A 15,689-nucleotide genomic window follows, 5' to 3' on the forward strand; every position below is an offset into this window, starting at 1 on the left:
GAGATAACTTGGCACCCCTCCAAGGCACGAGCACGTTGGTCAAGATGGCAGGATAACCATACTGGTATTTAAATGCTTCACTACAAAGATTGAGCAGTATTTTTGCCTCTCCCCAGGTACCACTGCGGGGCTCAGCTTTCAAGACTTTCAACAGTTCACAGAAAGCTGTTTGTACTTCAGGGACTAGAGGTAGAGATCGAGGGATTCCATTCAGCAGTGAGGTCCTTATAAAAAAGGAAATATCCTCAACATTATTCTTTTTTTCAACATACTTGCAAGCCTGGTCCACCAACTACCACCTTCTCTACATGTAGGAAATGTTGATTAATTATTCTATGATGACTAAGTGATAACACACTGAGCTATTCAGTTAGACAAAATGAATTTAAATTCGTCTTTTCTACTACTGCAATTTGTTTTCCTTACATTAAAAAAGAACAGTTCTTCTATAATACTAACTGAAGACTGCACTTTGAAGTAAAGTAGAATGAAACACTATTTCAGTAGTGGGGCTAAGTCCTTTTTAAGAGCATCTTTCTGTGGATCTTTTAAACATATAAAACTATCAGAATAGTTGATATTAAATCTCTCATCTTCCTTAATATTTTTTCTGTAAATACAGATGGTTGAAACCTTGTGTTAATAGAACAATATTTTACAAAGATATCTTGGAACGATTTTTTAATTCTTTTCATAATTCACTCATAAATACGCTCAGGAAAGCAAGAAACCATTTATACTAATCTGAAATAGATACAAGATAGATAGTTACTGCGTCATAAGATGGGGGAAAACCTCAGATAAATCTCCTTGGATGTTTTTGCTGTTATACAAATGTAGCTGACATGGAGCTTTATTTATTGGCACACAAATTCCTTTCAGAACTAATACATTCTCATACTGTCTAAAAAACTTTAAACAATTTTTTTACAGTAATGTAAACACAATATTCTCAATCTTTCTCAACAAAGGTTGCCAAAGTGAGACTGTTCCTAAAATGAAAGAAGAAAGAAGGGAAAGATGCACATTCTAAAAATGTAAAGCTAAATTTAAGCAAAGCCTTATGTGGCTTTGCTTAAACACACAGTGCAGCTCTTTCCTTTGCAAAACTTATCCTATGTGGATGAGGATCAATTAAAATTACAGCTTCTGCAAACTAAGAGGTGCAAAGGCTGCTGCTGAGCTGCTCATCCTAGGACCCCTTCAGGATACGCTCATCAGTGGCACTGGCTGGACTTGCAGAAGAGCATTGTGCATGACTTACAGGAATGGAGCAATTTCATTCTCTTCAAAGAGCAAGTGAGGAAACTGAAAGCACATTTTTTTTCTTGGTGTTCTTTCCTAACACTTCACACCTGTCCCATAACATATTAACAGTTTAGATCCAAAACCACACAATGTATTTTACAAATACTTTTACAAATTATTACACTATTAAAATGTCTACAAATAAATGATGACAACGGTACACAACAGAATATCTTGGAGTTGGTTCTTTTCGTATTAAAAATGCCCTCAACTCTGCTCTGAAAACATGAAAGGCCTTTGAATGGAAATTACAGTTAGAGATTGGGGGGAGAGAAAAAAAAAAGCATACTTTTGAGTTATCAGTTTTTCCAGAAATTCTGTTCAGTTACCACCTCCCCCTTCAGGGGTTAGACATTTCAACCCTTCTATTCTTACATGCTTCCTAGACGTATTCCTCTAATCCAAGGGAGTTTTGATTTACCTGTTTGTAGAAGCCCTTTCAGCTGGCAGTACCCTTGAACAACCGTTTCATTTTAACGGCAGACTACAGTGAATGACAACCCTTTAAGAAAACGCTCTCACTTCCGCAGGAGATCTTTACAGTCTAAGTTCAAAAGATATGTACCTGCTCTTTTGAGAAGTGACACCTTTTTGAGAGGTGACATCTTCTCTGATGTCACCACTCAAATACATCAGAGCTAGAAATAAAACCACAAAGTTTAAAAACTGGAGGTTGAATAGAAAATGTCTTTTGCCTTCTACAGCAGTGCAGAAGACAGCGCTAGATATTTTCTTTTAATTTCAGCATTGGACTATAAGAAGCAGCAGCAGTGACACCAATGACATGAAATAAATAACCTAAAAATTCTAAGTGGCAAATGAAGGACTGATCATACTTACTTAACAGAAATCCGTGAAACTGCATTCAGATTGGTGGAAGAAGTCACTGTTTGAAGAACGTGTTCAAGGGCCGTCAGTCCTCCTGCAACCCGAAATGCCACTTGATCTGCTGTGTTCTAGAGAAACACAAACACAGAGGAGAATCAACAGAAATTCAAGAAATTCCTAGATAAAAGATATGCCTAGAAGACAATGTCCTGAGCTTTCACATCATTGTAGAAAATCCTTGATACATATATTTATTATGTTGAACATTTCTGATTAGACCATTTCACTGCCAATGCACAGGGAAGAGTATTCTTTAGAAAAGGCAGAAGTTGAAGCTCTCATGTTATTTTTTCGAAGACAATATATACACTCAAGTATCATCATATACTATAAACAGGTAATACAGATGAATACTGTAAGTATTTTTTGTGATGACATTGTTCTAGAGATTTTAACAAAGCTAAACATTATCTGTTGCTGTTCTCTTTGTAGCTGTGCTTCAGTGCTTTTTTTTTTTTTTTTTAATCATTTAAAGAATGTAGACAATCTGTGGATGGCTACTTTGTCTTTCTTACAAACTTTCCCCAAATGAGACAATGTCCAGGCTTGTTCCCTTGTTTTTTCAATGTGTGCATAAAATAGCTTAGGCAGATCACTTCAAAACATGAGTACCACCATGCATTGGTGATACCTGGTTACGTATTTCGCAGCATGCGGACCCGAGTCCAGGCTCCGCTCTGGAAGAAAGCCCAATAGTATCACTAGTTACATGTGTTAGAGGTATTTTATCCTTAATCTTGGGAAGATAGAAATGACAACTGAAAGACACTGTTGTTAGGATACCAGTTGATCATGTCTTCTGTCTTCTCAAATTAATTGTGTGGAGTTTGACAATCAGGCTAAAAACTGGATATAATTTTTGATAATGCTTCAGTTATGGAAGCAGAAGTCTACAGAGGTAAAGTCTGAAAAGGTCACTTAGATGATGCGTGTAGGTTATTCCTTTTCTAATGAGGTGTTGATCAAGTGATGGCAACTCAAATTAGGATCTCCAGGTCTATTCCATTGCTTGCAGCTTATTCAAAATGCGGTAGAATAACTGCTCTCAGATTTGAACTATCGCATTCACCTTTAGCTTGTTTTGCATTCTTCATGCTGTGCTGTTGCCTATAAACTGAAAGACTCAGCTTAAACTAGTTTTGTAGGTGTTCAAAGCTTCTCGATTAGCCTTTTCTTATTCTAGGCCTCCCCTCTGAACTTCCACTTAACAGGATTTTGCACTCAAATACCCTTCTACTGTTATTCCTAAAGTTTTCAGATGACTGAGCTTTTGCTGGAGCAAATACAAGATTTTAGAAATTATTCATACCCTTTCCCTTTCCTCCAAAAGTGTTTTATCTCCCACTGTTTAAAAGAAAACATAAGATTTTTTTTCCTCTATTTTTAAGTGCTAATTTTTGTGTTGCTTTATTGGCTGTTTTTTATCCACTCAATTTTGTTAATGCTGAAGATATTTTAGTCAATGCAAAATGATTTGTTTTAGTCTCTTTTTCTCTCTTTTTTCTTTTTTTAGAAAGTAAAAGGAAGCAATTTTCTCTCCAGCAAGTTTCCTTCAAGCAAACGTCTACATTCGGTCTAGAGGACTTGTCCCCAAGCTCCAGAAAAACTGTCTGAACAGGGAAGTCAGATATTCAAAAAGAAACAATTTTGCACACTGAATATGAATGTCCTGTAGATTTCCACACAGCCAAAAGGTTTACCTGCGAAGCAATAACTAGCATCAAATGAATAGAAGTGTGTGCGCCGACTTATCAAGCCGTGAAGATAACCAACTAGTGGTTCCCCACCAGCTAATTACTAAATATTATTTCTAACAGACAATTTTTGTGCAGTTAACCTGGTAAGTGTGCCCTGACTAAGATTTAAAATTTGAGTTTTACTCACATCCTCCTCCTCTACCTCCTCTTCCTCTCTTCTAATTCAAAAAAATTCCAAACAAACGCCTCCTTAAGCAACCCTGAACTGGGAACCTTTGATACAACACGATATGGCAACCGCCAGCATGACCAACCTGAAGTACGACTGCCATAAACCTACAACAAGCGATGCCTCTCCTGTGAGGCTTTCCCATCAACTTCCTGATGTATTCATAAGGAAAAGACAACCGAAGAGCAAAGAAACATTCCCATGAGGAACTGGATAGGGCAGTGGCTCACTGCAGCAGTTCTCAAACTTTTTCTTCTTTACCCTCTACTCCAAAAATTTGCACCCCTCAGACGAAGCCTCCGTCCTTTCGAAGGTACCAATTTCCACTTCAGCTCCTCCCAAGTGTGATATCTTGTTATTTCAAGTGCCAGCTTTTCTTGGCAATCAACACACGTGCATGTTCAGCATAGAAAAATGCTCACAAGAACTACTACATGATCGTCATGCCTGCATCGTGATGGAAAAATGAACAAGACCATTTACGGGACATGACGACTTGCTGCGGTGTATTTCTTAGCGCCGTGGCCACCCTCGTTTTAAGTGTGCCAAGCACTTCCCACTTTCCCTGTCTCTCATAGGAGATTATGCCACAACCTATTAGAGCTCGTTGCGAAGAAGTCTTTCCTGTCATTTAGACCAAATATGCCCTTTCTCTATTTCACCCTATTACTCTGAGTTATATCCCGTTTTATTATACTCGTTTTGTTCCTTCCTTAGCAATTACTCCATTTTTTGAAACTGTACACTGCTACATTTTCCCACTTGGCCTGTTTCTTAACTACAATGCTAAACTCATCCTTTCCTTTTATTTTTCACGTAATATTTTAATATAAATTATCTGCATTTTTTCCATAACTCCTCTTTTCTCAATAGGTACCTAATAACGAAGTGTCCAGAAAAGAACATTTCCTTTCAAATCAGTCACCAGAACCACACTCAAAAAACTGTAAGAGCCCTCTGCTCTGATAGGATAGCTTCATAAACACAGTCAAAAGGAATATTTGCTTCTGAAGCTCTGCATCACATTGCAAGCACATCTAACTTCGTAGGTGCTCTCCTTCCCCTCCAGATTGAAGCCTCTGCACCATCACTTCCGTAAAGACAGATTTTTTCAGTGTGCTTCAGTTTTGTCTAACACTTAACTAAACGACAAGCTTACATTTTAAAGGATTTCCTTTACTACTGCAGTTTTCCATCAAACAGAAGGGCATTCATAATTTCTCCCAATTCAATATCATTTAGTTTTAAGTCCTATTACTCCACTCTCGAGATTACTCATAAAAAATAATTTCACATTTTGATGTTTGGGGGGGGCAGTAATTATGTCTATGAAAGAGAGAGAGAAAAAAAGCTTAAAAGGAAGAAGCACAAAACAGCTCCAAAGCCTGAAAAGATGCAAGAGCAAATTATCTGTTTGCCATGCTTATGAGGGTCTGTAAAACGGCACCCAGCGATCAGGAGCACTGCTGACGCCACTGCCTTTTGGCTTGCTCCCTAAGGTATTTATCTCCAAGGGGTCTTCTCAGAGGGAGGGAGGTCACAGCAGTCCGAGAGCCCGACACCGATTCCTCGGGGCACGACGGCGATTACACGGGTGACCGCTGGTGCAGCAGGAGCTGCGTCACCGCACAACCGTGCTGCGCCGCCCCGCCGGGGCGCCAGGTTCAGCGGCAGCTCCTGAACTTGGCCGTGGCTCTGCAGAGGGACCCGAGGGGAAAACTTGCCCTGGCCACAGAGGAGTCAAGTGTCACCTGCACGCTGCATTACTGCCGTTGCCAGAGCGAATGCTGCATGACCGCGGTGCGGACAGCGGCTGGCTACAGGCAGCGCTCGGCTGTCCACGGCGTCCTGCGACCTCAGCGGGGGAACTGAGCTCAGGGCCAAGCACGAACCTCCCCGGGGCTAAAACAATTTGTTGTTTTATCTCTGAAGTATAGCAGTCAAATAATACCAAATCATTTTTAAATACATGTCCAAAATAATTTCTACTTGAAGTGATTTTCAAATTTTGAAATATTTGTAAGTTTATCTGAAGAAATCTTCCTTAAAGCATAAACACACAGGAGCAGAATATCTCATCCAAACAGCCTTTTTCCCCTAAAACTAACCTATATCCTTCAAAATATGATCTAAACTTCCGTAATGCTTTGCAGTGGTAAAGCCTGTATTAGCTGATACATATTAAAACATGTTAGAAATTCAAAGAAGTAGACTGAGGTAAATAAGTTATTCAAACCACTTGATCAAATAATATTCTTATTTAAAGTGGCCACCGCTTGAACCTGCGTCAGAGCGAAAGCCCACTCCGGCAGTCACTGCTTTTAGCGGGGTAGTACCCAAGGCGCTGAGCAGGGCGAGGTGACAGGCACGACGGGAGCATGAAGAACGGCAGATCCTGGGGGGAGTAAACATCACATCCCTATTTGGAAAGGGCACCGACCAGAAAGGCCTGTTCTCGCCGTGTGAAAGAATCCCCCAGACTCCTGCATTAGTCTCCCAAATTACTTAGCGAGATGTTTATCTGAGGCCCGTTTCACAAGTTCACTACAGAAACTGTTCTTTGAGAACTGGCTGCGTATTTAGATTGGGAAGGTTATTCAGCAAAGGCAACCGGTATAATGCGATATGTGTTTGTAGATTGGAAGAAAATAACAATACATGCATCTGGTTTTGGAACAGGATGTGAAGCTGCTTTGCTTTGCTCATATGCAATTGCAGAAATAAACAACTAGTTCAAGTAACATTTAAAAACAATTACATTTCTAAGTATATAAAGATTTCCAAGCTTTGAAGTTACCTGGTGAAGCAGGACACCAGCAACAAATGAACATGCTGGCAGAAACGACTACTACTGTCTTCTAGGCACTTCCTAAGAGGAGAGGTGGGGGTGCAAAAGCCTTGAGGATGCCACCAAAATTACTGAACACTTTACAACAGTACTAACAGAGATGTAATTTTGAGAACGCAGATGTAGCACCGAAAACCAATACAAGAGGAAGAAAAAAAAAAAAGAGACTTACTTTCTTTGCCCCTTCACAAGTCTGTCATGGTGAAATACAGCGATCATGTTTGCACAGGAGGAAAGCCAACACAGCTAAGGTGATATTTAATACGTATCCCTCATCTTTGGACCATTATGAACTTGCCATTTAGTACACAGAGCAACCAGGTTCAGTGCACCAGTGTAGGAATCAAGTACGTCTTTAGAAGAGAGCGTGTGTATACATGCTTACACGTGTCGCAAAGCAAACAGAAACAAAAGATTAAACAAAGCATGTAACAATTTTATGGGTTAATCGTGAACTAAACATTTTAATAAACTTTTAAAGTTCCTACTTGTTTTCTTTTTTTTATCATGGCGACAATCAAGCAAGCTCCGCGCAGACAGGGCAAGGGTGCCTCACTTATTTACCTGCCTGTTACAACACCTTAACGGATTTAAATTCCCCGTCTCTCCTCTCGCCCCTACGGCTTGAGTGACAAGTGACTAATAGGATTACAGGCTCCATTCCAGGAATACAGCTCAGCTACATGCCAGCAAAAAATGACAGCCTAAACCTGAATTACACGGCCTGGGAATCCATCCAATTATTAACTAAAGTAACTGTTATTACCTAACCTAATCAAAGGAGAAGCGGCTGTTAATCTTTGGTGGCCTGCAGTGTAGCAGCGGTCAGACGGGATGAACCGTCTTTGTACTTGACTCTCGCGCAGACAATAATTACGTCCTCTGCGATCACGCAGGACGGGCCGCCTAACCTCCGCGACGGGGCAGCAGATGGGCAGCAACCGCTCCCGGGTTCATTAACAAGATGGGGTGGGTTTTATCAGGGCTTGGCATCTGCGGCACCTTCAGCAGCACCGCTTACGCAACGATACAAGTATGTCTGGCAAATTTGTATTTAGCCTGCTAATTTTCAAAGTTTAAAATAGTGTTTTCATCTCCTCCTCTGGCATTCGGTACAGAAAAATAAATACTGCTAAAAAAGCCTTACTAAAAAAGGAACACATTCTTCATCCCACCTGAGCAATCTGCCCCAATACACGTATGTCGACATCTGTGAAATATATGAAAAGGCCAACAGACCCGTGCTGCAACTTTTCTGGGTTTTATTTAACTCCTTAAAATACTCCAATAATATAAACAACTGCGTACTTCTGAAATCAAATCAAATAATTCATGGCAAAAAAATTCATTTACAGAAGTGGGTGGCTAACACAAGTAACACACAGGGAAATAAAGTGAGCATCAAGTAATGCTAGTTTTTGATTTCTGCGTACAATATTCCAGAACAACAGTAAGGCCAAAATTGCTATCCAGCTCTGCTGCATCTGCTTCACACAGGACATTTGACAGACTGGAAGATTTGCAAAAGAGAAGATTCAAGGCAAGAAAAACGTACCTCATCATGAGACACTAGGGAAGTACGACTTAGTTTTTGCTAGGAAAACTAAAAATATGACTGGATCACAATGTGGAAGTACCTGAACGGAAAGAAGACTTCCGACAGTGCACGGTAACAGCTAATATTTGGAAGCTGAAACTGGATGAAGTCAGGTAAGAATAAAATAACTTTTTAATGCCAAGAGTAATTAATGACTAGCATAATATACTTAGGATATAGTCCGCTCTCAATCATTTTAAGTTTTTAAATCAAAACTGAGTATCTCCTAGAAAAATATGATCATAGTTAAATCACAATTTATTAATTTTGGTGCAAGAATTATTGGGTGAAATCCAATGTCCTGTACCAAAGCACTCACTTCTATACATTTCTTCTCTTAAAGTATTATTATTAGTTAATAAGTAGAGCAGGAGCAGCTTATGACATCTGAAATGATTTAATGACAGCTGTTCTATGCAACTTTGGAACTTCACACTTTGAATATTAACATTAGCATCTGAAATCTTTCTGAACTAACTTAAAGAATTCTGCTGCGTAAACCCTTCCACTAAGGCAAACCTCCACAACCAAGAATTTGATGTGCATCAAAAAATATTTTTTTCTTGATCTGCCAAAAGTGCTCTTTCTGTTAGTCTTGTCTGAAGAAGCAGCTGATCTGGAAAGCCTGTTTGAATAGACCTCAGCAACCAAAACTGTTTGGTAGAAAATACTCCTGAATCAAACCCAAATGTTTTGATACATACTGACTTCTATCTGAACACACTGAACTTGTTCAGCTCTATTCTGTACTACTTAAACTTCCCACTGAATGAAGAAGAAATAATAATTAATTAGTAAAATATAGCTGAAATCTATTTTAGGAATTTTCTTTTTTCCTTTTATCCAGTATTCGAAGATTCTATCTAAAACGCCAGGGGCTAAGAAATGCTGCTCAAAGCCGCCTTAGAAAAACAAATCAGACAACTGAATCTTGGGCTGGCTCCTTTTCTTTTCCCTTTAAATAAATACATAAATATACCTATATGCAAATACAAATCCGTAGATACATTAATATGGGTATAAAATCTCCATTCTGATTAGTCATCTAGCCTGAAAAATTCCCACAGCAAGAATCACTGGAGAGAGTATACCAAAATAATATTTTCTACTAAATAGTGAATTTGTTTCCCCTGTAATACTTCTCTTTGGTGACATGAGTATTATAATAATACGTCATTCCATCTGAAGATCTCGAATTGCTTTTCAAACATGAGTGACTTGTCCCATGACAGAATTTCTAGCACCATATGTCAACTGGCAAAAAGTAAAAATGTTGCAAGACTGAACCTTTGTTTAGGATTAAAACATAAGCCAAAAGTGGCCTAGCAACGTTTGCTTACCATCAGGGGGAAGTATTTATTCGCATTAAAGACATAGTTGTTACAAATACATACAAGTTTTGCAAATTACTTCCTCATGCATTGTTTAAGTGTTAAGGGACTCAAGAGCCACTCCTTCACACCTCGTCCCCCCAAGAAAAATGCCCAGTTAGCTGCTTCTGAAGCCTTGCAGATTAGCCAGCACCTCTGGTTTCTGTGCTTACACTCCATGCAAACTTCGGTGGTCTCGTGCAGCAGAGGATGCTTACCAAGCACCTGCCCAGCGGCAGAGATGGTAAGTAGGCAAATGTGCGTCATCTTGCAGAGGGGATTTCACTCCCGGCATGACGTTCACACTTGCACGCTCATCTGTGCAGCTCTGGCACCTAGGCTGTTTGGATCATATGATCTCACAAGTACGCAAATATGTTAAAAGCACCATTGCGTGATCTTGTCCTGTTCTCTCTCAGAAACTTTTTGGGTAAGAAATTGCCTAGTGAATGCAGAAGTCACAGATCTCTTGTAACACTGATGCTCAGGTCCCTGTGGCTGACATCGCGCTACCGGAAAGCTTTCAGCCATTAGAGAGCAGCATCGCTTTCAGCTGATCTTAAACTATGAAAACTAGTGCAATCAAACAAAACAAAAGACACTAAAAATATTGGGGAGAAGATACAGAGAGGAAGCTATGGCGATTTGTTTGAAGACCTACAGGGCAGTCAAGAGCACCTGACCTCTACACGCAACTTTCCCACCGCTTGCCCTGGGCGCTCCCTTGTCCCTCCACGACTGTTCTCCCGTTACCCCAACTACAAGGCAGTAATAAAAGGCTGCTGTGTAGATCAACGTGGTGAGTTTGGAAAGTATTGTGCATGTGAGAACAGACACTAAAGGGCACCTCTAGGTATTGTGGTCTCAAACCAGAAGCGTAATTTAAAAATATGTTTTCAAGAAAATATGTGCGTGTCAACATACACCAGCAGACTACATGAAATCAACCTTCAGTTCTTTAAAACTATAACTACAGGAAAAGACTTGTTACTTCATCATGATCTCTAAAGTGGCACCTGCTCAATAGCAGAAGACGTGCCTGCACAGGGCATTTTCTAACCACCATAACCTCACTGCGGTACCTGAACTCTGCACTCGGATGCGGGCGGTCAGATGGAAGCAGCTAGCACCAGCGGGCAGGTCCAACGCGCAGGAAAACACAATACGAGGGAAATCATTAACAGTGGTTATTTACTCCGATTTAACTATAGCAAAACATCTCTTGTCCTGTAAACATTTAATGAAGCGATGAATCTCTGTACCTTGGAAGATCAGTTCTGAACTGATATTGAAGAAAAAATGTCAGATCTGACAGGCAAAAGCGACAAATAGCCTTGGAAGCTACCAACATTTAAACGCATCCCACAGAATCAGAAATCAACACAGCAGTTTGCAACGGCAGGCACTAGGCACAGTAAATTAACCTCTCAATAATCTTGGAAGAAGAACACTGCAGAGCTTATCTGTGAACTGAACTCGCCTTTTAATACTATTTCCAGCAAACAAGTTAAAAAATAGTCTGGGGCTGACCTCCAGTAACAAGTTCCTATTTATATGTTCATCTCAAGAAAAAGGTTAATCCAAAGATTATAGAAACTCTGGGCAAACACATTATTGATGATAAAAAGCTGCCTGTTCCAACTCACAGCTCACAACACAGCCCCGACCTCTTGACTTTTCCCGGCAGTGACAGGGAATGGCTGTTTGGGCCAAAATCGCTGCCCCACGAGCTCCTCCTGCGTTTGCACGCAGCCTGCGCTCTGAGCTGACAGCCCCTGTGGTTCTACCCTCGCAGCCGCTGCCACAGCTGACCGCAGCAAGTGATGCTGCTATACTACCAGTCCTCTGGACCACACGCAGTTAAGACAGTAGGTACGGGACCTCCCTCCTTCCAACTAGCCAGTTTAAGTTTGGTGCTTTGTCTCTTAAAAAGAAACCAATACAAAGGTAACTATCCTTGGCATTACACGCCTGCAGCCGGACGCTTGCACAAGGAAGGGCATCCTAGGCCCAAGGGAAAAAGCTCAGCGCATTTGTTGATAGAAATGTCTTGCTGATTCTGTAACAGTAAAAGTAAGGTCTAAGACAGCAATTCAGATGTAATGTATTTTCTTCCTGCTTGCTGGTATCAACCCAAAAAACTGAAGAACTTCCCCCAAAAGGATGGCAATTACTATCACTGTGACTCTGGTAAATACCTTTGGGACAGAAAGGAGGACTCTAATTTCACAGCACAAGATGAAGAAAAATGCTTAAGTCTTAGATAAATAACAATATATAAAATGTCCCTTGTAGGAGTCATTGAGACCATGACTAACATTAATTTAGAGTCACCTCCCGCATCAGAACAAGAACTTCTGCCTTAATTTGGTGTTTATCTTATCAAGGTAGGAAGACATAAAGGTAGAGAAGACAGCGACTTTTCCATCCTGTGACATCATAAAATTATCTGAAAAGGCATCTAAACTTGTCCTAGCTTTAGCTACTGTCATTTTCTACTGTTTATAATCATAGTATCTTTTCAACCAGAAAAGGCACAGGCAGGAAAGACCTGTTCCTCTGAATTCTCTACTCCACAGGCACAACAAAATGTTTTATTTCATCATTTTCTGATGAACAGATCATTTTCACAGATGCTTTCCTATCTGTGAAAGCCCGAATGTGGCACTCCTTGGCAGCTGGTGAGAATTTTGGAAAAAAACAAATAAATAAAAGAAGTAAGCAGTTTTTAACTCTGGCAGCAGAACTTCCTAATACTGCGATACAAAATACATGCAAAAGCAACGCCTTTGTTGACAGCAGGTGAAAGACAATCTGCGCATTTGCTGCTAACTCATTTCCCCCATGCAGTACAGGCACTTGACTTCATCATGCCACATACACAGATTAATTCAATTTACATGGGAACATAAGCTTTTAGAAGGCATTTATTAGTCTCACTAATCAATACATTTTAGTAATTGTATGATAAACTGTGCCATTACAAATTGGATCTGTGATCTTAAAACAATATGCTACTCCCTTCAGCTCCTAATAAGTTACACATTTTTAGGCACTTTAGATTTCAGTCGGAACTCAACTTTTATATTCTAAGCTGAAAATATTATCTAAATAAAATATTTGTATATTACAAGTATTACACAATTTTGCCTTGCCGGCTGCTCCGCAGTTCAGCCTCGCCGCCGGCCCCATGGTGCAGCCCTGCTGCGGGAGCCTGCCCCAACCGTGGCTCGAGCAGCAGCCACTGGCCACTCCTCACCTGCGCTTGAGGTTAGGGTAAAACGCAGACAACAGAAAATCTAGTGGCTCGTAACTCTGCCCATCTAACTGTGGGCATAAGGCTACTCCCATTCTTTTATATGAATACTTATGCTATAAAGTGGATAGCATGTTTAAGTCCTGACAGTATTTCTTACACTGTTTACCTACGTAAATATCTTATGCACCAGAACCAGGTGACATGCTGTTATAAGAAGTTCTGTAGGTTGAAAAAAAAAAAAATCTGTGTAATTTCTAAGCACATTTGCACATTCAGTGGCCCGGAATGGCTGGTCGCGATGCCAAGAAGCTGCAGGCAGGCGCTGATAGAAGCACCACTGCTGCATGGACTGCGGTTTGTCCACTATAAAAATCGCCAGCATTTTCATTAGTATTTCAAAGACAGCCATAACGAAGCACACAGCACTTTGAAAATTAACATGCAAACTAATTTAATGGGTAATACCTTTGGCCTTAGAAGTTATATCACTATTAAGCAAATAAAATTTTCATGTAAGCATTTTTCTTACAGAAATAGCATTTGACTTCTGAGTACAGGTTTTTTTACTTTTAAGGATTAAAAGGACAGGCTGTTGTTTCTGCCAGTAGTGTCCTCTAGTGGAGAAATGGGAGATACTAAGTAAACAACAATGATTTCTGTGATGCAACCCACATTTTCAAGAAAAATACAAACAAATCTCAATCACAAATACATCCATGTAAGTTTGGTATCTTGACTAAACTTTTCATTACTGAAATAATACTTAAATGCAAGTTTAAATAACTTTTAAAAGTTTCAATCAGACTGTGAAATTAATCAGTTTTGAAAAGCTATATACCATAATTGGTTGAATGAGCATTTTGTGTGCGCGCGTGTGCATACACACAATGTGTCTGTGTGTGCACATGCATATATGTATATAAGATCAGAAAATACCGATAGTGTAGCTATGATTTAGGTAAAGCCACTAGTCCATGACTCAGGTAAATCCACTAAAACAGCCTTTTTTAATATGTAAACCCCTGTGATGCTGCTTCTGATGCAGTGAGAGGGTGACTGATCAGCTGACATCACCTGCGATTTTTCCAGCCTTCAAAGAATCCTTGGATTAGACAGAATTTATGCCGGATTTCTCCTACAGGTATAGATACTCTTATCCTTCCTGATTAGTGACTGTAGCTTGGCTACACAAATGCTACACAAATGCTCTGCTACTGACACGGGGAAACTATTCTATTCACACTGCCCAAACTCATCTATTACCCTCTTCCTCTCTCCACCCCTTCCTTTTCCTACATAAAAGCCAACAAAAATAGTTGTGCATGGAAAAAATCATAATTTCATTTTGGACCACAGATTTTTGCCACCGTCTTATTCCCAGCCAATCCTTCAATGTTCCAGGGCAGGAATTACAAGTTTTAAAGAGTCATTGCTCCTCCTGCTAATATTCTTGCTTTCTTCAGATATACTAATGTATATCAGTACGTGTATATGTGTGTGTATATATATATATACACACACACACACACACTATAAAAAATACATATATTCAGATATACTAATTATCGTTTCTTCCAAGCAGTCTACTTGATTAACAGAACTAAGTTATACCCTGATCAATTGACTTCACCCAAAATTTAGCTTTAAAATTTGCTGCTCCTAATTCATATCTGGAAGTTCTCTTCAATTATGAAATAGAAGCAGCAAACATCAAGCTATGGCTTGTGTGTTTTAAAGGCAATCTGATTGTTTTCAATCATATCGTCCAGTATAAAATATACTGCCTCTATGTTACTCTTGCTTAGCTTATGAATTCAAATTTACTTTAAGAATTTGATATCAAATTACGATATCTTGTCTAATTTTTATTCAAAGAAACAATGACTGTGGAAAACTAGTATCACATTCAACTCAAATAGAATCAATACCAAGTTAAGGAAAGCTTAAAGATATATCACTACCTTTTTGGTTACTGAAGCATTCTGTATTTCTATAAAGAATAACTAGCCATTACTTTCAGAGGTCTTTCAGTCCTCTCTTTGACGGTTACTTTACTATGCTACACTAAAAACACGCTGCTACCTAGATGGCTGGATCCAGCTTCACCAGAACCAAACGCATCAGAGGCTAGGGATTATATTTCCCATTATATTCTCAAATATTACTTTAAGTAAAAAACATTGAGTATTTATATGATGCAATATTTGCCTTCTAAAATCTTTTTCTTTGTGTGTGCATACATACACACGCACACCCTTTTAAATCTCTTTAAAGACTTCTGAAGAAATTTATCATGAATGGTACAAAAGCTTAAATGTGCTCCATTTAATTTTCTGTATCTCAGTTCTTCAGCAGTTTTTCATTTTATTGTTTCAGTATCTGATGATTCAGAGTTTGCATTATTGGAAAGGAAAAATTTCATAAATAGCTGGAGAGGCTGAATTTAGTGTGCCTTCCCCAAACTGGCCTCTCAATCTTCACACTGCCTATGGT

At 39.5% G+C, this 15,689-nt stretch overlaps 1 protein-coding gene across 6 annotated transcripts in view; it reads right to left on the bottom strand.

Moving 5' to 3' along the window:
* Window positions 1–15,689, bottom strand: part of SCAPER (S-phase cyclin A associated protein in the ER) — a 193,762-nt gene that overhangs the window by 61,993 nt on the left and 116,080 nt on the right. For all 6 annotated transcript variants that reach the window (XM_064517566.1, XM_064517565.1, XM_064517564.1 and 3 more), the window contains exon 24: window positions 2,149–2,264. In XM_064517566.1, the coding sequence (XP_064373636.1) occupies window positions 2,149–2,264 (116 nt within the window). The remainder of the gene's footprint in view (window positions 1–2,148; window positions 2,265–15,689) is intronic.

Source organism: Dromaius novaehollandiae, chromosome 10 (assembly GCF_036370855.1).
Source record: "Dromaius novaehollandiae isolate bDroNov1 chromosome 10, bDroNov1.hap1, whole genome shotgun sequence".
Classification (NCBI taxonomy): Eukaryota; Metazoa; Chordata; class Aves; order Casuariiformes; family Dromaiidae; genus Dromaius; species Dromaius novaehollandiae.